The 22,189-nt window shown below is 44.4% G+C and overlaps 1 protein-coding gene across 1 annotated transcript in view; it reads right to left on the reverse strand.

Moving 5' to 3' along the window:
- Window positions 1–2,016: 2,016 nt before the first annotated feature.
- Window positions 2,017–22,189, reverse strand: part of INSYN1 (inhibitory synaptic factor 1) — a 139,163-nt gene continuing 118,990 nt past the window's right edge. Inside the window, exon 3 of the mRNA XM_061595075.1 lies at window positions 2,017–2,701. Coding sequence (XP_061451059.1) covers window positions 2,033–2,701 — 669 coding nt within the window. The 3' untranslated portion in view covers window positions 2,017–2,032. The remainder of the gene's footprint in view (window positions 2,702–22,189) is intronic.

A 22,189-nucleotide genomic window follows, 5' to 3' on the forward strand; every position in this document is an offset into this window, starting at 1 on the left:
ACACGCAGTGGTTTATTCTTTTCCCTGAGGGGATGAAATGTGCACAATGCTTTTCGGTGGAAGTGTTTGTTCCTTACAACAATTGGTTGTATTGGAGTTGATGAGACCCTGTGCTCTATAAGGCTGCCTTGCAGGCTCCATTCTTAATGCAACATAATCACTGTAAGCTGACCTTCTAGGAGACATGATTGGTCTTCTGAAAGCTCTAGCCCATGTTGAGATTATTGCTCAACCCAGCCTAGAAAATGGTTTTAATGTGCATTAAGCCGTGTGACAAGGGAGAGGTCAACCTTTCATCAAAGGAGGAGCCTCACCAAGGTCCTGTGACAAGATGGAAAACAGGGCATGAGTGTGTAAGGGCGATCATCACTGGGAGCATGGGTAGGCTAGAGAAGGACACCCCATCTGGAGAAGGAAATCTGGACTGTGAAACTAGTCTTCCAAGTTTCATATGGGCAGGTCTTATAGGAGGTCCTAGCTGATGGGCAAAGAGCCACCATAGTGGAATGCAGCTGTGGAGAATCTTTGGTCCTTCAGATGTTGCTGAACTACAACTCGCATCAATCCCAGCCAGCATGGCCAATGGCCACGGATGATGGGAGTTGTAGTTCAGCAAATATCTGGAGGGCCAAAGCTTTCCCACACCTGGTATAATGGTTAGTTTTGGACCAGGATGACTGGAGATAGACAGATTCAAATCCCCACTCTGTTTTTATTATTATTATTGTTGTTGTTGCTCTTGTTATTATTATTACACCATAAGGTCCCAGGGTGGGTTACAATAATATAAAAATACATTTTTAAAATCAGGTCTAACAATTTACAATTGGGACAGGATGGGTTCTAGAATATATATTTCTCAGGTGTCAAAGGGCAAGGTAAAGAGGTGTGTCTTTGGCATATGGAAGAAGCTATAGACAAACATTCTAGATGCACCTTTGTGGTGAGGATGTCTTCTCCCAGGATGTCATTGCCTGCATCTAAGGGTGGTCGAACTATCAAAATGACCCTCTTGTTGATCTGCAGGGATGGCAGCTTAAGCCATTTAGGGCTTTAGACACTAATGTGAGTACCTTGAATTGGGCCCAGAATAAAATGTCAACCAGTTTTAAAGCATGGGTGATATCAGCTCTATATGGCTAGTAACCTGGCCACCTGCACATTTTGGACCAGTTGAAGTTTCCTTGTTGTCTTCAAGGGATGCCCCACATTGAGCACATTGCAGTAATCCAGTGTGAAGATCACTGTGGGACCTTGGGTCAGTTGCGGTCTTTCAGCCTTACCTACCTCACAGGCTTTGGGAATGGGGTCAATGAGGAACAGTCTTAGTACTCCTCTATTTTCCTGGCTTTCCAAGAGAATAGTGAATCAAGTAAGCCAAGTTGTGGGCTCTGGACTCTGAGGGGGCTTTATCTAGCATTTTTGGCAGATGAGACTGGGATGTTCACAAGCCAGTAAATTGGGTGAGTCTTAAACTCAATAGATACTGGAGGATTCACAAGACAGCTCAAAGCAACAAAGAAGTCAGTCTGTGCTGGATTCCCATTGTAATGGATGTACAAAAATGGTCAGTCTAAATTACTTCCATCTCACTTGCCCATCACCAGCTTTCTCCAGTCCCCCGAGGTCAACCTTGTTTCCCAAGAACCTTTGGGAGAGGATGGTTTGTTTGTCAACCACTCCATTTGGAAAAGTGTGGCTGATCTCATGGGACATATTCTTCGACCTCTTTCAAAAATGAAAACATGTACCTGCCTTCTGCACAGAGGGTGCATATGTGTTTCATTAAATTTGTGTATAGGCATAACATTTATTGAGCTGGGGAAAATAAAAGGAAGCCATTCAATAAATAAAATAATTTTTAAAGTTCCCTGAGTCTCGACATTATGGTTAGGTAGTTCACGATGATATCCTGTCACCATTTTTTATCATATCATTTTCATTTATTGACTTAAATATATATAGAGATTTATATATATCTGCAGCTTCCCCCGCCCTCCCCTCTCCGCCCCCAACCCCACCCAGCTGGTCCTCAGTTCTTGCTTTTGACTTTCTGTTTGCCCGAGATGTAGGGCAGCACTGTCTGAGTGCTTTTGTCTGAGACTGTCTGGGTACTGCTGTTCCGTGTCAGCTTTCGTTGCTGAGCGCTACTCAGATTAGGTGACCACCGTGGCATTGCCTTGGTGACAGCTGCCACCTTGTGCGTCGTCTCGCTGGGCTCCTCGGGAGGATCCTCAGGAGGTGGGGCATTGTCCGCTTCTTCATCATCATCACAGCACAAAGCGTGGTAGAGGACTTTGTCACTGAATCGCACCCGCTCCCTGGTACCCGATGTCCTCTGGTGCTGGGCTTTGTGGCTCAGGGCAGAGCTGAAGGCCTCCTCGCTGGAAGAGTCTGGGGTTTCTACCCGGGGTCCGTTAGGAATCAGCACCCCACCATTCATGAGTCGGTAGTCAGGCTGACGCCCTTGCTGCTGCTCCGAGCCATCGCCAGAATCTGATGGCGTGGAGGCTTCTAGGAAGGAGCAGAACTCCCAGCTATCAGAGAGGATATCTGAGGTCATGAAGTCTAGGTGCCCAAGGTCAAACATTCCACCTCCTTTCTCGCTGCTGGATGTGCTGCTGACAGTGGCTGTTGTCCAATCGTCCGGCTCCAGATCAAACTCAAAGTCTGAAGTCAACTTGTCAATCTGGCTCACCACCTGGGGAGAAAGAAAAAAGATGCATCAGGAAGAGGCTTACAGTGGCTTGGGTCACCTCAACAGACTTATCCAGCTTTTTGAGGCCTTATCACCCCTGCTTCCATAAATGGCAACTTTAGGAAGAGTCTAAACCAAACTTGGGGAACTTGTGGCTAGGGATGGATGACTGTCAATTTCGGCTTCTCATTTTTCCAGTCTTAAGTGGGTGCTTCACATTTTGTCATCAGTTTGCTTTAAAAAATAAATAAATAAAAAGGCCTTGTGAAAACGCTTCAACATTTTAGTGTGAATGGGGCATTTTAGAGACAAACAATTGGAGTTTTAAAAACCAGGTGCTGTGTGATTTTTTAAAAAAAGTATAATAGTATGAATAGCATTTTAAATCATCTGAAAAGACAGACAGCCCATTAGAAGCATAGGAGAGAGAGGGAGGGGCAAAATTGGGGAGTAAACCAGTATGTCAGTGGCAGGTATGTATGGCAATTGAAAAGGAAAGGCTGAGCTCAATGGCCTCATTTAGGCAGCAACAGCCATAGCTGAGTGGCAGAGCATCTGCTTTGCATGCAGAATATCTCAGGTTCAATCCCTAACATCTCCAAGTAGGGCTGGAAAAGACTCCTGCCAGAAAACCTGGACAACCACGGCCACTCACTGTCAGCAATACTAAGCTAGATGGACCGATGGTCTGACACAGCCGAAGGCTCTCAGTTCCTATGCTGAGGACCTTTGGTCTGATCCATCCAGCAAGACTCTTCTTTCCTGTAGTTTAGCAGTAGAGCCTCTGCCTTGAACGCAGTTCAATCCCTGGCTCAGTTGCCAGGCAGGGCTGGGAGAGACCCCTGCCCCAAATCCTGGGGAGCCGCTTCCAGTCAGTGTAGGCAATACTGAGTTAGATGGATCAATGGTCTGACTCGGTATAAAAATGGACTGCTTTCAAGTCTATCCCGACTTATGGTGACCCTACGAAGAGGGTTTTCATGGTAAGTGGTATTCAGAGGGGGTTTACCATTCCCTTCCTCTGAGAGGCAGTGACTGGCCCAAGGTCACCCAGTGAGCTTCATGGCTGTGTGGGGATTCGAACCCTGGTCTCCCAGGTTGTAGTCCAACACTCTAACCACTACACCACACTGGCTCTCAGACTCGGTATAAGGCCGCTTCTTATGTTACTACATACAGTGGCAAAACTCATGCTGGCTCTTGTTTTTATGTACATCTGTGTATACCCTGAGGAGGATGAGAAAGCATATTGCTCGTAGCATTGTCCTGGGTGTGTATTTGTACATTCAAATATACAGAAGTTCCTTTACATGCTGGGTCTCTGTAAGCAGGCAATACCTTCTCTGGGGGATTAATATCCCACGTGCAGTTCTTTGAGATGCTTCCAATTTCATAGATCTATAGTGTCAAAAACAGGCACAACTCAGTGTTCATGTAGAACAGTGTGATATTCTCACACCTCTAACATGGTGATTGTATCCTTCCCTCTATTTATTATGTTTAGACACCGAGTGTTGTTGCTTATGTAGTTAAAACAGCAAAATCTCCTGAAATAGATTTTTTTTTCCTGCTGGGGAGCATGGGATTTGTCATTTTCAAATTGAGAGCCAAAGAAAACTACAAATCCCAGCAGGAAAGCATGAGAAATCCAATGTGTGCCTCTTGGATGTCAAGGGAGTTCTTCTCCTTACTGATTATCTTCCCTCTTTTCTCAAATATAAGGTTGGGTGGTTGTTGTCTTTAAAAGGATTTATATTCCACCTTTTGTTTTAAGAAGAAATACTGAGGCAGTTCACAAACAAATAAAAGCCAACAGGAAAAAAACAAGAATAAAACCAATTATAAAAATACAGACACATGTAATTAAAATACATATTAAAACATTCATAATTTAAATATGTAATAAACAAGCCCATTAAAACAGCATAACAGTTAAAACAACAATCAAAACAGGAGAGTCAAGTCAGGAGATCAGGGGACTGCTTGTCTCAGCAGGTGTGTCTTCAAGAGCTGGCAGAATGCCAATGCGGATGGGGCCTCCTATACGTCAGCAGGGTAAGCATCCCACAAGACTGGTGCCACCAGTGAAAAAGCCCACCTCTGTGTTAGCACTAGCTGATAATCTTCAGGCTGTGGCAGAACTAACCAGGTGTAGGGGGCTTATTGCTTGAGAACAGGGATGGGAAGATCTGTCAGTTTTGGTAGTCTCAGTTTTTCCTTTTTCTAGTCTTAAATTCAGTTCTCCAAATTTATGCAGCCATTTGTACATTTTACATAAAAAATCCTCATGAAAATTCATCAGCATTTTAGTGTGAATTTCTCCTAATAAATACATTTTTGCATGCCGTTTTGACTAACATAATGCATTTTGTTAGCGAATTTCACCAATATATTCATTTTCATGCATGCTTTCCTCTAATATAAGCATGTAATATAAGCATCTGTATATATTAATATTAATATAAGCATTTTTGTAAACATTGTTTGGTTGGAAAACTGTATCCCAAAATTCAGATAAGTGCAAATTTTGAAGGATGACTGTGTTTTGGTTCTCATATTGTTTTGGAAAGTGTAAAATTGATAGGTTTTGTCTTTAAATGTGAATTTAGTTGTACTTAAAGAGAGAACTGGCAATGGATGGTGGCACGTTTTTACCCATTTCAGTTTTTGAGCTTTCTTGTTCAATGCTTGCAGGGGGATGGGAGATTTTTTGAAGTTAGCTGAGTGTGGTTCGCACATCCCTACTTGCTACGAGTATACACCCGAGCAGTGGTGACTGGTCGCTCCATGTCAGTGGGGCAGTGGAATCTGCTCCTGGTTTTAAGCACACTGGATAGCATCTTGAAAGTTCAGACTAAAACCTGGAATGGATTCCACTGCCCCACTAACATGGAGCCGCCACTGACCAAGCTACACATGATGAGAAGGGGTGGCCACTGGCTCCACCCCTCATTCTCCCCATATTTCTCTCCAGCAATGCTTAGCTAAAGAAGATATACAGCACAAAGTCATCACTCTCAGTTCCCCTGCCTCTTCCTGCACATCACTGGCAGCTGTGTGTGAGGAGTTAGGAAACTCTGGCTGTGACAATGTCTCATGCCTTCTTTAGACATGGTGCTGCTGCCCATAGCACACTTGGAAAAGTTCGGCAGGTATGGGGAACCTTTGGCCTTCTAGATGTTGCTGAACTGCAACTCCATCCTCCCTGGCCATCAGCCATGCTAACTGGATCTGATGGGAGTTCAGCAACTTCTGGACGGCCAAAGGTTCTCCACACCTGCCCTAATGTTGGGAGAAACTGATGAAGCATCTAGTCAAACTCCTTGCTGTAAGTTTCAACTGCCCACCCACTGGCCCGGGGGTGGGGAACCTCCCATCTGCTGGCCTTACGTGGCCCTCCAGGCCTCTCTGTCTGGCCCCCAGAACCCTCCCCAGGCCATGTCCCTTACTGGCTCTGCTTTACACCCTGAATGTCTGTGCTTGGCTGTGATGGGTCTTTGAACTCTGATAATGAACTTGCCAGGGTGGAGGATGGAATGAGATGTGCGAGTATGTGTAGAAACTAGCCTATTGTACAAAGGTAAAATGTACATTCATTGCTCCACCTACTTTTGCCTCTGGTCCTGTCCACTACTGGCATGTGGCCCTTGGAAGGTGGCCCAGAAGGGAATGCAGGATTATTTTTATTATTTTATTATTATTTACAAGATGTATTAGTCGCTTGTTACCAAGATCTCCAAGTGACTTACAGGATAAAATAGGTGGGGTGAAAACCATGTACACCAGCTTGAGTTCCTTGGTGGAAAGGCAAGGCAGGCATATAAAATGCTGCTGCTGCTGCTGCCGCTACTACTACTACTACTACTGTTTAATTACCACAGAACTAGGGATTAATGATAAACAATTTAAAGAAACATGTTCCTGCCCAAAAGCTTCCAATGTAATGGAAGCCACAATGAAAATGCTACAAGATTGCATATACCAGCCTTCCACAACACCAATTAATCTGATTGATGTTCTCTATGGTATACACCAGTCTTCCCCAGTCTGATGTCCTACAGACATTTTGAATCAGTTGTTCCCAAACTCCCCCCCCATGGGCCACTTCGAGCTGACAGTCTGAGGAGAGCTCCTGTCTCTCCTAGCCCCTGCCTCTCGGTGTTTGAAAATTGCTGACCGTCTTGGCAGACACCTTCATGGTGATGATGATGAATCAGATTTATATCCCGCCCTTCCTCCCAGTAGGAGCCAGGGGGCGCCCTGTTGATTTTTCTGCCTCTTGCCGCAATTGCAAGGCACTGTGCTAGATGCTGTAAGATGTTAATTGTATTTTTATTGCTTCTTCTATTGGATTTAATAGTATTACAGTTTGCATTCCATAGGATTCAAATTGCAATAAAATACAATACAAGAAATAAAAGCATTAAAATACAGTTAAAAATCAATATAAATATTTTATATGGACATGCCGCAAGACCACCTGGATGAAGCTCACGGACCCCAGTTTGGGAAGCCTGTTTTGGACTACAACTCCCATCAATCCTTCATGGCCATGGTGCCTGGGGCTAATGGGAGGTGCTAGTCCCAAACATCTGGAAGGCACCAGGTTGGAGAAGACTGGAAAATATCGTGAAGGACAACGATCAGATGTCAGACGAAGCACTAACAGGGCCTTGAAGCACCAGCAAAGCAATAACTACATTGTCTTCCCTCTCCCCTTCTCAACCTCCTTAAATGCTGCTGTAAATGTAACACTTATAAAGGGTGGATGAAAACCCCTGCCTGGTTAAATCAGCCCTCTGGGTGGCTTCTAATTGCACTCCTCCCAATGCCCAGTAGATGGGGATGTTTATATGCCAAGCCAAACAGAGCTGAGTGTCTCAGAGAGGAATAAGGCTTTTAACAATTGCCTCAAGTAGACCCTGAGCAAATGCATTTTGACTCTGAAGAATTCCTTTTGAAGGTCCCCGTATTCTTTCAAAGGAAGGCAGCAAGCATGAATGCAGTCTCACCATTGTGTTCAATGCTTCTTATAAAACAGGAGGGCAGCACCATGCCAATGGGGACTTAAATGAAATGGCAAAGAAGCCACAGGTGCAAGAAAATGCAATTGCTGAATGCAAATGTTGTTTAAGGACGCAGTCAGTCTTCGTCAATCCAGTGCCCTCCATAGGTTTTGGACTACAATCCACAACTTGATGCCCTCCAGATGTTTCAGACGATGACCTCCATCAGCTCCATGCTGCCTGCAGCTAACGGGGGCTGTAATCCAAAACATCTGGAGGGCACCAGGTTGGGGAAGACTGGCATATACCATGAAGCACACCAATCAGATTTCAGGCCAAGCACTCACAGAGCCGTGGAGCATCAGGAAGTCCAAACCATACGGGCGTTGCTGGGTTGGTGAAGGGTATACTTAGTCGTTCATAAAATCATGTAAAACTCCTGATATATTTCGAGACAAGATCAGAAGGAACTGAGTAAAAAAATGCATTGGGACATTAATAGCTTTCAACATATGGTGACTGGCTCCCAACAGAACATTTCTTTTTCCTTTTTTTAATGTTTGGATTGCTACAAGATGAAAAGAAGATAAGCACAGGAGATGCTATTTATGAGGGTCCCCCCCCTTACATAGTATATGGTTATGCAATTAACTGAACAGGAAATCAGAGGGAATTTTAATCAAATAACACCACCAATCTGAGTGCATGGAAAAGTCAGTATGCAAAGTTCTGACAAGGTGGCGGCTGAAAGCTTTTACAGTGAGAAGTGGTTTTGTCATGCTACTCACCATGAGCTTCGGTGTGCCTGTGGCAAGCATCCTGCCCTTGCCACGGTAGCCTGGTACCTTTGGCGTGCAAAACCTGTGCTCTTCCATTGCCTCTCCCGGCCTCACTCCTGGCTTGCCCTTGTTCCTGGTGCCTGGCTTTTCAGACTGCTCCCCATGGGGCCATCCCTGATACACAGGTTTTTGTTTGAATTCTGCTTGATCTTATTGAGCAAGTTTAACCTCGCTTAATCAGACACCCTCTTCATTGTCTTCTGGAGGTGGTGGTGGGATGGGGGGATGAAGAGATTCCTTTGAGGAGCCACTGTCACACCTAAAGTCCTGCTGGTTCCTTGCAGCCAGCTCAGGCAGTGGGGAGGGGGTGACTTTTTCTTTTCTTTATCCTTCCATTTTCTCTCTCCTTCCCATTGGAGGGAGGGCTCCAGCTCTAGAGGAAAGGTTGTAGCTCAGTGGTAGAGCATCTGCTTTGCATGCAGAAAGTCCCCTGTTCATTCCCCACCATCTCACCCTTATGCATTCAGATCTCACCCCTTATACACTCAGTCGATCACTGCACTATGCTAGTGAAGGCCTCCTGCAGGTACCATCCCATCCAGAGGTCCGTTCCACACAACATAGGAACTCAACTGTTAGCAATGTAGCATCTACCCTCTGGATTTGTTAAATATTAGATAGGCACCATCTCTGTTGCCTTTTCGGTGCCTGCTGGAGAGCGTCCTCATTCAACAAGCCCTTTAAGTAGATACCTTCATCCCAGTCTGCATCTGTATTTGAATTGTTTTATGGTGTTTCTAAGATGAAGATGTATACAATCTGAAGAGAAACTAGAGTACACTTTTACCTGTAGTATGGGGTTTAACAGCAGGATAACCAAAGTGGATTTTGTGAATTTTGGAAGATAACCCCCTGTCTATTATGCAATGGGCTGATGACCTCACTGCCTTGGCTACATGGCAGCATATTTCACATAGGTGTCAGTTAACGTAAGAGCATAAGAAGAGCCTGCTGGATCAGGCCAGTGGCCCATCTAGTCCAGCATCCTGTTCTCACAGTGGCCAACCTGATGCCCATGGAAAGCCCCCAAGCAGGACCTGCATGCAAGAGCACTTCCCCTCCTGCCATTTCCGGTAACTGGTATTCAGAAGCAAACTGCCTCTGACTATGGAGGCAGAGCATAGCCATCATGGCTAGTAGCTACTGATAGCCTTATCCTCCATGAATCTGTCTAATTCTCTTTTAAAGGCCTTATAGTTGATGGTCATCACCGCCTCGTGTGGGAGCAAATTCCACAGTTTAACTTTGCACTGTGTGAAGAAATAATTTCTTTTCTCTGTCCTGAATCATCCAACATTCAGCTTCCTTGGATTTCCACAAGTTCTAATGTTATAAGAGAGAGAGAAAAACTTCCTGTATCTGCTTTCTCCATGCCATGCATATCATGTCACTTCCTCCTCACTTTTTCTCTAAACTAAAAAGTCCAAATGTTGCAACCTTTTCTCATAGGGGAGTCCCCTAGATCATCTTGGTTGCCCTTTTCTGAACCTTTTCCAACTCTACAATATCCTTTTTGAGGTGAGGCACCCAAAACTGTATACAATATTCCACAATATGGTCACATCCACACTATATATTTAAAACACATGGCATCCCCCAAAGAATCCTGGGAACTGAAGTTTACCCCTCACAAAACTATAATGCCCAGCACCCTTAACAAACGACAGTTCCACAATTTCAAGTGTATACCTATTTGGACATCTAGAGGAATTATTTTAACTTATATGCTTAACTCAAAATGCATATACTGATGTTTATTGTATCTGTAATGCAAACTGATGTGAGCTGGTGTGACCACTTTACACAGCCATGGCTTCCTCCAAAAAAGTCTCGGAAGTGTAGCTTATGACAGGTGCTGAGAGGAGACTCCTATTCCCCTCACAGAAATCTGGTAAGAGGGACTGACTGTTAAACCACTCTGACAATTGTAGCTCTGTGAGGGAAACAGGGCTCTCCTAATAACGCTCAACACTCTTCACAAACTACTCTTCTCAGGATCCTTTTGGGAATGCCGTGACTGTTCAAAGTAGAATAATAATGGAAAAAATGTATGTTGTGAATGTGGCCTAGCTATTTTTAAGTTCAGAAGTTTTATGTCGCTTATAATGAACCTACTCCTTGAGTAAATAATAAATTCCTCAAATTCCTTAAACACCCTGCTAAGCTCACAGACAATTGCTAAAGGGGGATTTCCCCCCCATGAGGATCAGAATAAGGGTAATAGGCATCTTGAAAAACCCACTGTGGGGATCTGGGATTAGAAGAACTGAATGAATTAGATGGGTGGAGTTTGGAGCAATAACTTGAGTGTCCTTATGGAAAGGGAGCACCTGGCTTTGATCTGATTTAAACCCAGCATTTTTACTATTCTAAAAAGATGTTCCCGTTTGACATGAAAATGTCACAGATTTAAAAGTCGTGTGTGTGTGTGTGTGTGTGTGTGTGTGTGTGTGTGAGAGAGAGAGAGAGAGAGAGAGAGAGTCCTAGGTGCAGTAGAGGCTGGTGGCTCTGATGTCAGTGGGTGTCCTGTCTGTAGTCGACTCAGTCCCAGATGTGTCTGTGGCTTTTTCTCTTTTTATTAAAGTTGTAGATACATTGAAAGCAGTGCGCCTCATTCACCTAATTAAGCTTGCTAGAAACTCTGGCCTTAAACTAACACTGACTAAGCATGCTAAAGCGACCCTAAGATGTTGGCTCAGCAATGGGGCTCCCCCTGAGTCAGCTTAAGTAGGCTTGGTTCAGACGCACACATGAAGGCTCTTCCTCAACTCCATCTGTTGAACTTCTTGCCTCTGGTGCTGCTGTGCATGGGGTGAAGGTAGTTTGAACTCCGGCTCCCCCTCTGATGGAAGGGGGCTCCTAACAGTCAGTTTGGGCATGGGAAACTGGGCTTCGCTAGGTGGGGAAATGTCCAGCATGCTCAGCTGCGTCTCAGAGGCGGGCATTGGCAGTGCATCTCACTGGGGAGGGTCCGATCAGCTAGGTGGTGTTTTGGTGGGGAAATCGGGAGTGGGGGAAATGGTATTGTCCGAGATGGGGGTTGGGGCACCCTGCAAGTCCACCCTGCTGTCCTCCACCTCCTGGGGCTCCCAGTCCAAGCCCTGACTCGTCTTTGACCAGCCTCCTCCCTTCTGCCTGGCTCATGACAGTGGGGCAGTGCATCTACTCTGGGTTTTAATCCAAGCTTTCAAGGAGCTGTCAAATGTTCTCAGCACCTTGGACAGGACCTTGAAAGTTCAGACTAACATCCGGAGCAGATTTGCTGCCCCACTGACATAGGAGCCACCAGCCTCTACTCTTTAGGTGGAGCTCCAGGTAGGTCCCCCCCCTCTGGAAACATCCCTGATTGGAACAATAAGGAGAAAATCTTTACAAACTCAGTACCAGGTTACCTGCAAGACCACCTACCACTGTATAGACCTGTAAGATTACTTATCATCTGGGAACATTCTCCTCTTGTGAGGCTTTTGCTGACCTGTAAGAATGAACCCTATCATTTATGAATTTCTGTTTCTATCTGTTTTTATAATGCTGTCTTTATGATACTGTTTTACTAGTTTTATGGGGGGGTTGTATACTGCTTAGAAATGTTTAAATATTAAGCGTTTGAGGAGAGCCTGGCTGGGAGTCCAGAGTGTTAGTTCAAATCCCCGCTCATGTCTCCTGGGTGTCAAGGGCCAGCTAAAGATCACCCCCACAGGGAGTGGCTCAGGGGTGACGTGCCCTGCCACCTGTGCAGCCGTGGGCAAGCTGCAGAGTCCCAAGGAGCCCAGTTGCCCCCCAGCTGGCAGTTGTGGACAAGGAAGGGGCTGGCTTGTGCAGCTGTGGTAAGCTGAGCAGGCCCTGGCCAGCTGGGGAGGACTAGCCTCAGAGGGAGGCAATGGTAAACCCCCTCTGAATACCGCTTACCATGAACACCCTATTCATAGTGTAGCCATAAGTCGGGATCGACTTGAAGGCAGTCCATTTCTATTTTCAGAAATGCTTTTAAACAAACAGTCAGATGGACTTCCTGGAGGAATTTTGTTATTTAACCTTACTAGGTAATTTCTTTACAGAAAAAAAATGTACTGAAGACTTAAGCCTGGTACAAGCTGCAGCCTCTAATGTGGGAATGCTTCTCCATATCTGCAAAGGTATTTGGGCAGTCTATGATTATGAGGTGGTGATAAAAATATATTCTGGACATGCTTACAGGTGATGGATTCAGGACCAGCGAAAGGGAAATACTTCTTCATACAGCACATAGTTAAGCTGTGGCATTTGCTGCCATAAGATGTGACGGTCACCAGCTTAGATGGCTTGAAAGAGGTTGAGAACAATTTCATAGAGGGAATTGATACTGGGGAGGAAGAGCAGGAGAAAGCTATTGCCCTCATGCCCCGCTTGTGGGATTCCTGGAGGCATCTACTTTGGGGAACAAGGTGCTTGACTAGATGGACCTTTGGTTGTGATCCAACTGCTTATAAGTGTGCACTGAACATGGCAGACAGCATCACCACTAAATGCAAAGGTAAGATTGGATGTAGTCTGTAGGATAACTAGCTCAGTGGTAGAGCATTTGCAGGCAGAAAGTCCTAGGTTCAGTCCCTACAGTCACCAGGCAGGGCTAGGACAGACCACTGTCTGAAGCCCTTGAGAGCCTCTGGCAGTCACTGTAGGCAGTTCTTAGCTAGATGGACCATGGTATGACTCTGTATAAGGCAAACTTCCTATGTATGTTCCTATGAAGGGTTAGACCAATATTCTTGCCCCATCTGTTTGCTTTCTCCTGCAATTATGCTAGATTACGTTTTCATTATATGCATCCATGACTGGTCACTGCTGACACTGCACTCAAGGGGGGCAGGTTTGAAGTGCATCAGCCTAGATGAAGCATGGCTCTCCTGCCTTGGATAGTCCAGATGCTCAAGAAGAAAGTGAACAAGAAACTACAGGACAATTAGTTATCCCTCAGCAATCACTTCTAGTTTGCACTTCTTGGAGATTTAGAGACTTGTTTGGCATCAGGCTAAAGCTTCTGACACCCTAGCACACTAATAACCATCCAAGGGTGATTGCTTGTCTTCCATGGGTCTGACTAATCCTCTTTGAAAAGTCAATTATCCTATTGGCCTTCAGAACATACCACTGAGCATTGCAGGTGTCTGCAGGTGTCTATGCGTGCACAATATGAAATGCACTGTCAGTAGCTTAAAGGTGTCTGGTTAAATCAACTGCTTGTACAATTTACTGAGTTGCTCTTAGCACTACCTTTATGGGGGAAAGCAAATACTAACTCTCTGTTCCCAGAATCAGTACCATGAATGATCTTCTTATATTTCCACCAGTGTTCTTAATTTATGTGTAACCTTTAAAACATTTTTTTTACAAGAATACTCTCCTTTCAAGTCTTACATGCCCATAATGTTCATTCCAGTAATTTATAAAGCAATATCTCTCAGGGAACATATTCTTTTGAAAACTGTCCTAGGTACCAGTTCCAGTATGTCTGTCCATTTCTGCCACTTCCAGAGACTTCATTAACTATTCCCATACAGTGGGGACTAGTGAGTTTTTCCATTCGCACATTCATATTAGGGATTATTTTATTCCCTTTAAAATATCCACCTCCATCCAATGAAACAGCATTAACATGGTACTCATGACTTTTGGCAATCCCATGACATATGGAGGCAGATGTGGATTCATAATCAGACACTTCCAGCACCTGAACCTCATCTCTGAATAGATCAATGCAACTGAGTAGGTGTTAATATCACCATAGTAACTGTTTATATCAAGAATCCCTTATTGATAAGAGTTGATCTCTTTTCTGAATGCAATATCATGTTCCATTTCAGTTCCAATATATCAATACCTTTCTTGATTTAATTATATGCCTCTTATTTCCTAACTCCACAAGTTCCTTGTAATTCTTTGCTAACGTACCTTTTGCCTCTTTACCAGAGGCTACTGTTCGCCATAATCTTTCTCTACCTTATTGTAACATTTCAATGAAAAAAATCCATTTGTTCCTTTTTTATTTCTAATTTCCTTCCATAGACATACCATCCTAGTTCCCTTGTTGCTTTGTATTGCCCTCATTGTTCTGCTATATGCTTTCTGAGAACTGCTTGAACTAAGGATCTGAGCCAGGGATGGGAAAGTTGTGGCCCTCCAGATGTTGTTGCTGGCTGGGGCTGATGGGAGTCCAACAACATCTGAAGGGCCATAACTTCTCCATTCCTGGTTTACATATTCTATCAATGGATATTTGCCATGATAGCTAACTGGAATCTCCATATTCAGGGGCAGTGTACCTCTGAATACCAGTTGCTTAGGAAAAGGGGAAAACAGAGGAGGGATGAATATAGGAAGTCAGATCATTGGTCTATTTAGCTCAGCATTGTCTGCACTGACTGGCAGCAATCTGCAGGGATTTCAGCAGGGTTCTCAACCTGGAGAATGACAGGGATTGAATTGGATCTTTTGCACCAGATCCTGTGCTCTGCTACTGAGTTGCAGCTCTTCTCCTTTATGCGGGCTTCATGCCCTGCTTGGCAACTTCCTGGAGGGATCTGGCTGGCCTTTGTTGGGAATAGCAGCTGGAGGAGGAGAGGTGTGCAGAGGCCGTAGAGAAAGAACTGTGAGTGGAGGGGTGTCCTATTTGCCATCCCTGGGAAACTCGCCAATGAACTCTGCTGTTTCCTGAAACTGGGTGTGTAAAGAGCAGCTGACTGACTGCTGAATGAGAGGCAGCTGTGGGCAGCCTGAAGAAACTCCACCCCCTCAGTGCCTGCCCATAAAAGCAAGCTTAGAATGAGAGACCAGGGTGAGATCAGCAGGTTTCATGAACCCTCTTTGTGGTGAGATTTTGGGAAGTGATCTGTGAGTATGTTTAGGCCCTGAGTGAGAGCCATGCTGGATGCTTGCAGTCCTGGATGGCAGCCAGGAGGCTGAGAGGTGCTGAGTGGGGAGGTGTGTTGGGAGATGGGATTGATAGCAGGGTATATTTATTTGTCACTTGTATTAATGGTTTTCTTGTGTCTTTTTGTAACTTTAGTTTTCTGTACACCACATAGAGATTGTTTTACAGACAAATTTAGAAATGTTCTAAACAAATAATATCAATAATAAAAAATATAGGATGGTGGGCTAAATAGACCCTTGGTGTGAATGGACAGTGCTCTGAGATTATTATAACGGTATTATTTCATTTATATCTCCCCTTTCCTCCAAAGAGCTCAAGGTGTTGTTGTTGGAGTCCAACTCCCATCAGCTCCAGCCAGCATGGCCGATGGGCAGGGATGATGGGAGTTGTAGTCCAACGATATCTGAATGACACTATTGGCTACCATTACTCTAGGTATTGGTTGGACTACAACTCCCATCATAAGTGATCACTGGCCATGCTGGTTGGAGGTAATGGGAGATGAAGTCCAACATCTGGCATATAACCCCTTGGCTGCTCTTGGTCTTCTTAGCCTTGTGCCCTCCAGATGTTGTTGGAGTCCAACTCCCATCAGCCCCAGCCAGCATGGTCAATGATCTGTAATATCCCTGCCAACTTAGGATAACACTTTGTGCTCTTATTGACATGGACTGTACCATGTAAGTGCTTCTGCCATAATGCGATCGTTCGCTGTTAAGGTGCCACAAGACTCTTGTTTTTGAAGCAATAAAACAGCAGGCTGCAGATAAAATTAATATAATGTCAGTCAGTAAAAACATAGACAAAAAGGCAGCAAATAATTCAGTGGAAAGCTTTGGTAGAAAGCTTTGACATCTGAAGACAATTGGATTGGCAGCTCCTAATCTGCCAAGGGAGGCTGTTCTGAAGGCAAGGCTCTGGCACTGGAAAAGGCCTTCTGGGCATCACCCATGGGCTGCAATCCTATACCCCAGGGGTGAGGATCCTTTTTCAGTCTGAAGGCTGCATTCCCTCATGGGTAACCTTCTGAGGGGCACATGTCAATGGTGGGCAGGACAAGAAGTAAAAGTGGGCAGAAGGTTACATTCAAACCATGCAAAAGCCAGAGGTTTCTACATTCTCCTGGCCCACATCTCTCCATCTTCAATCAAGGACGCAATAGGCGTTATCTATCCATCATTTCTTTCTTATACCGTCAGTCACAGGCACGTTAAAAACAAGAGGCAGTGAGTTTGTGTAAGTAATACTCAGAGCTGACCCACTGAAATTAATGGACCTTCATTAGTCATGTCCATAAATTTCAATGGGTCTAACGCTGAGTAGTATTAACAATGGCGAGCACCCATGCTCACAGTTCAAGAGCACATTCCAGCCAGGCAAAAACATTCAAGGGGACTGTAGGACAGGGCCAGTGAGGGGTGTGACCTGGGAAGAGTTGGCATGACCTAGGGAGATCCCCAAAGGCCCAAATATGTCTAGAGGGCTGTATTCAGCCCAGAGATGCCCTACTCCTGCTACACATGCTTACAGGAGAGTAAGGGGAAAGGGCTTTAGTTCAGTGATAGAGAATATGTATTGTGTGCAGAAAGTCCCAGGTCTAATCCCCGGTGTCTCCAGGTAGCGCTGGGAGAGAATCCTGCTTGAAATGCTGGAGAGCTACTGCCAGTCAGTGTAGACAATACTGACCTGGAGGGACCAATGATCTGCCTCAGTGTAAGGTAGTTTTCTGTGGTCCCTTTGAATTCACTGGGGCTGAGTAAACACATAGAGGACCTTTGTGTTCTCTCATCCCATGGAGGTGCATCAGAAGCAGATCACACTGATCAGGCAGATTTATATAGAAGCAGGAGGACCTTTGAGTACCCTGACCAAAAGCCATTTAGGACTTTAACGGCAAAACTAGCACTTTGAGCTAAGCCTGATACAACATTAGGATCCAGCAAAGAACGTTTCATACCAGCAAAGTATAGTCAGACTGGTGTGTCCCTGTTAACAATGTAGCTGCCAGATTTTTGGACCTAGTGCAGGGGCACTAGACAGATATTTGATAGTGGAAGGTGTGTTAGAAGTTTTTAAGCAGAGGCTGGATGGCCAATTATCAGGAGTGCAGCAATTGTGGATTTCCTACGTCAGTAGAGGGTTGGAATCAGTGGTATCTGAAGCCCCTTTCAGCTCTATGGAACAAACTATATAATAGTGCAGGGATGAAGAAGCTGTGGCCGACCAGGTGTGGTTGGACTCCAGCTCCCATCAGCCCCAGCCAGCATAGCCAATGGTCAAAGATGATGGGAGATGGAGTCCAGCGACATCTCTATATGCTCTGTACTATATGCTCTATACTAGTGCACTTTCAGACTGATACCAAGTTGGAATCAAAGGCCAACAACATTGGGAGCGGGGCGGAGGACAGGTTCCTCACCACTGATTCAAGGTATTAGGGGTTTCTCTTTCAGTTGGAGAGGAAATAGGCAGCTGGGCTGGTATATGAGTAACTAGAGAGGAACCTGCCTTATATTGAGTCAGACTATTGGTCCATCTAGCTCAGTACAGCCTGAACTATGATATAGAGGCAAGCAAAGTGGACTATCGACTCTGAGGGTGTGTTTCAGGATGGGGACAGAGAAGCTGGTCATGTTGCAGGCAATGACCCGCCCAGTGATGGGCCAATGAAAGCCATCCTTTCTGAGTTGCCATTGGGGGATAAGGATTTCAGCCACATGGAAGAGGCAGATAGAGGGAGGAAGGACCCTGTGGGAAAGGCAGGGAAATGGAGATCTCCCCTGGTGGGAGAGAGAAGGAAAACTCCCAGGTGATAGCTGGGAGGGTCTGCCATTTTCGGTGAGGCAGGAGGAGGGAATTAGATTATGTTCTTGCAAACTGTTTTTGTATTTTATATACCCTGCTCCTGATTTCCCCCTCCCTTATTAGATGGTTGCTGGTATATATGCATTACATTTTACAGTTGTATCTGAGATAAAAAAAATGGTAACTTATGTTGTGAGATTTTGTATTTTATTATGCATTTCTTCCTATTGTAATTGCTTTAACTTTTGCATGGTATAGATATTATTTCAAGTATTTACACATGTTGTTTATGTGCTATGTTGTAAACCACCCTGGAGTCTCTTGATGAAGGGTGGTATATAAATGTAACAAACAAACAAATAAACAAACAAATGAAACACTGACTGGCATTGGCTCTCCAGACAGGGGGCATTTCCTGCCATATCTGGAGATGCTGGGGACTGAACACAAGACCTTCTGCATGCAAAACAGATGCTCTGCTACTGAACTACAGCCCTTCTCCTGCAGGACCATTGCATCAGTTTTGCAATGGGCCAGGGTGCAGACAAGTGCAGGACACACCTGTATCACTGTTCTTTCTCTCCCCTTCCCTGTGACATATTTTGCCTGTTTAGGATGATACATCACTGAAAGAGGCAACACTATTTTGTTCCCAACTTATACTGTATTCTGTACAGGAGGGCCTGGTTTGACCTGCCTGTGCCGCTGCAAGACAAATCACTATGTGTAAAAAGAGCTGGCAGAGATTTAATTTCCTGTACTTTAATAAGCAATGTGATCAGAAGGAGCAAGGACAGTCTCCTAGAGACAGATGAGGAAGATCAGGTTTGTTCTGTTCTGGCAAAGATAGGAGAGCCCCCATGATGGTGAATGAAGCCTAGCAGAGATTGCCCTGCAACGAGAGTCCAGCAGAAGGTATTCCAGGTTCCAAGTAGCTAAAGTAGGGACATGCAAAGCAGGACCTGGGACAGCTCCCAGTGTGGACTCCCAGGAGCAATGGAAATTGTTTAGACCAGGTATGGGGATCCTTTGGCCCTGCAGATGTTGATAAACTACAACTCCCATCAGACTCAGGAAGCATGGCCAATGGCCAGGGATGATGGCAGGTGTAATTCAGAAATATCTGGAGGGCCAAAGTTTCCCCACAACTGGTTTAGACAAAGGTCTGAGCTCAACTGAGAACTAAATTAGTCTTCCTCAACTTGCAGCCTTGCAGATGTTTTGGACTACAACTCCCATCAGCCCCAGCCAGCATGACCCAGAATAAGGGATGATGGAAGGTTACAGACCAGTTGGGCCAGGTTCAAGGCACTTGTGTTGATGTACAAAGCCCTGAACAACTTGTATCCAGGATTCCTTAAGGATACCCACACCCTTATATCCCAGCTGGTTCGCTGAGGTCATCCAGAGGCATGCTGTTCATTGTCCCCTTGCCCAACTGGCCTCAACTAGAAGTCAGGCATTTAGTGTTGCCATCCCATGCCATGGAGCATTCTTCCAGACGAGATTTAGCAACCATCCCTGCTTTTGATTTGCAGGCATCCTTTGAAGTCCTTTCTATGCCGACAGGCCTATGCAGCTGTTTAAAACGTTTTCGACTAGCCAGTCATTTTGATGATTGTTTCATACTGTTTTTAACTGCGTTTTAAATTCCCTGATATTTTATGAGATGGTGGTATATAAATACTGTCCTAAATAAATACATTGGAAGGCCCATGGCCCACTTGTAGTACAACATACAGTAAGTAGGATTCACATTGTGAGCTCTGTCAAAGCAGTACTCTGTCAATTTTAATTTTACTTAGCCCCACCTCTAATCCAACCCGCAAATGGAACCCTGTATCAGGTTTAGATCTCAGTTTCCCCCACAGTGCAATCCTATCCATTTCCCCTCAGGAGGAAGATCTGCTGTGCTCGATGGAACGTTCTCCTAGGTAACTTGGTTTGCAGCTTAAACCATTTAAATCCCAATTGAAATTAACTGATGGAGACATCAGACTCCAAATAATAATAAAACACCCTAAAAGCAATGATAAATAAATAAATGCATAAAGAAAGTAATGATGTACTCCAGGGAGGGTGAACTTTCAGAGATGAACTGTGAACTTACGTACGGCAAGAGTGGAGAAGCTCAGGCCCAGCGACCAAATGTGGCCCTCCAGGCCTCTCTATTTGACCCTTGGAACTCTCCCCAGGCCACACCCCTCACTGGTAGGGTTGCCATATTCCAGTTCCACAAATCCAGACAGGCTAATTTGCATATTAGGCAAATTATTTGCATATTATTTGCGTATTAATATTGCATATTCATATTTGGATTGTCCAGTTGTTTTGTTTTTGTGCCTAGGAATTACCAACAAAAACTGGGGAAAGATGTGAGAAATCTTTTTTTTAAAAAAACTTAACATTTTCAGCCTTAAATGCCTAGACTCTAGTTTCCAACACTATGGAATATTGATTGATTGATTAACAGGATTTATATCCTGCCCTTCTGCTGTTAAAAACAGAGCTCAGCACAGCTTACAAATATAATAAAAACAATAAAAATACACAATCAATATAAAAACATAATAAAAACATGAAATAGCAACAAACATAAAGTAAGTCAGGGCAGCAGTACCGTTAACCATTACATATACAATATATTTCAGAGATGTGGTGGGTGGAGAAAAACAAGAAGCCAAAATGTTAGGAAAAGGAGTCTTTCACACCACATGCTCAGTTCTAAATACTGTTGCAGCAAGTTTTACAAGTTCCTCCAGTATTCCACTGGTACAGGCACTCAGACATTCAAAGTATCTGTATGTTTCTTAGGTTTTATAAAAGCAGAGCTTTGCTTAACTCAAAATTTCTTCTCCCTTTGATCAACCACATCTACACAGGTTCCACCTCCATACTCAAAATGAAACTGGGCCTGGAAGTGTGCAACAACCCCACACATACCTTGCTAATTAGATTACCAATGCCAGGATGTCTGTCTTATCGACTACTCTCCTGTCCCCCCCCCCTCCACCGGGCATCATGAAAGACCCAGTCCTGGGCTCAGAAAGAAAATAAATATCTGGTCCTCTTCAAAGTACTCATAAGCCTCTTGTTTTAATTAAAATAATGATTATAAGTTCTTGCTCTAATCACTAATGGGAGTTAATTATCTTGCATATGCTGCTGTTGCTTCTATGGCTGTAACGGAGTGAGGTTAAAGATAAGTGAAATGCAAATAGGAAAAAAACACACAAAAGGCAGTAACACTTTCCTAAATGTAATACCATACCAACCACAACAAGATTCCTATGAGTAAGGCAGAAAACTCAGCATCCCACAACCAGTCAGGATTCATAACCAAAAACCCAAACTAAAAAAATCCTAGCCGCCAGTCGGCCAAGGTCACAGAAATCCCCATGCAGCACAACCTGACCTGGGGACTGCAGTTAATGCAGAATGCTGCAGCACAATTGCTGACATGAGTAAGATCCTATCAGCACATAATACCTCTGCTCTGAAATCTGCATTGGTTGCTGATTTGCTACCAGGCCAAGTTCAAGCTGTGCTTTCCATGTTATGGGTGCCACATAGTACAGTACTTGTTCTGCTCTTGTAAGAAATCAGTCCTGTAAAATGGCAGCACCTATGCTTTGGAACTCCTTGCCTACTGACATTAGGCAGACACCTCTTTTCGGCACCTGCTAAAATCAGTTTTCTTGAGGCAAGCCTCTCCAGGCATGTGGAAGCTATTGTGTTTTTAAATCTGTTTTTAACTCATTGTTGGTTTTATTATTTTGAATGTTGTTAAGTATCTGTCCTTAATGCTTTTGCCAATAATTTTATTGTTTTAATTCTTTCTGTAAACCGCTTTGAGATTTTTTTTACAATAAAGTGGTATATAAATGTTGTAAATGAAAATACATAAATAAATGTTGGAGTCACTGTG

Source organism: Rhineura floridana, chromosome 14, assembly GCF_030035675.1.
Source record: "Rhineura floridana isolate rRhiFlo1 chromosome 14, rRhiFlo1.hap2, whole genome shotgun sequence".
NCBI lineage: Eukaryota > Metazoa > Chordata > Lepidosauria > Squamata > Rhineuridae > Rhineura > Rhineura floridana.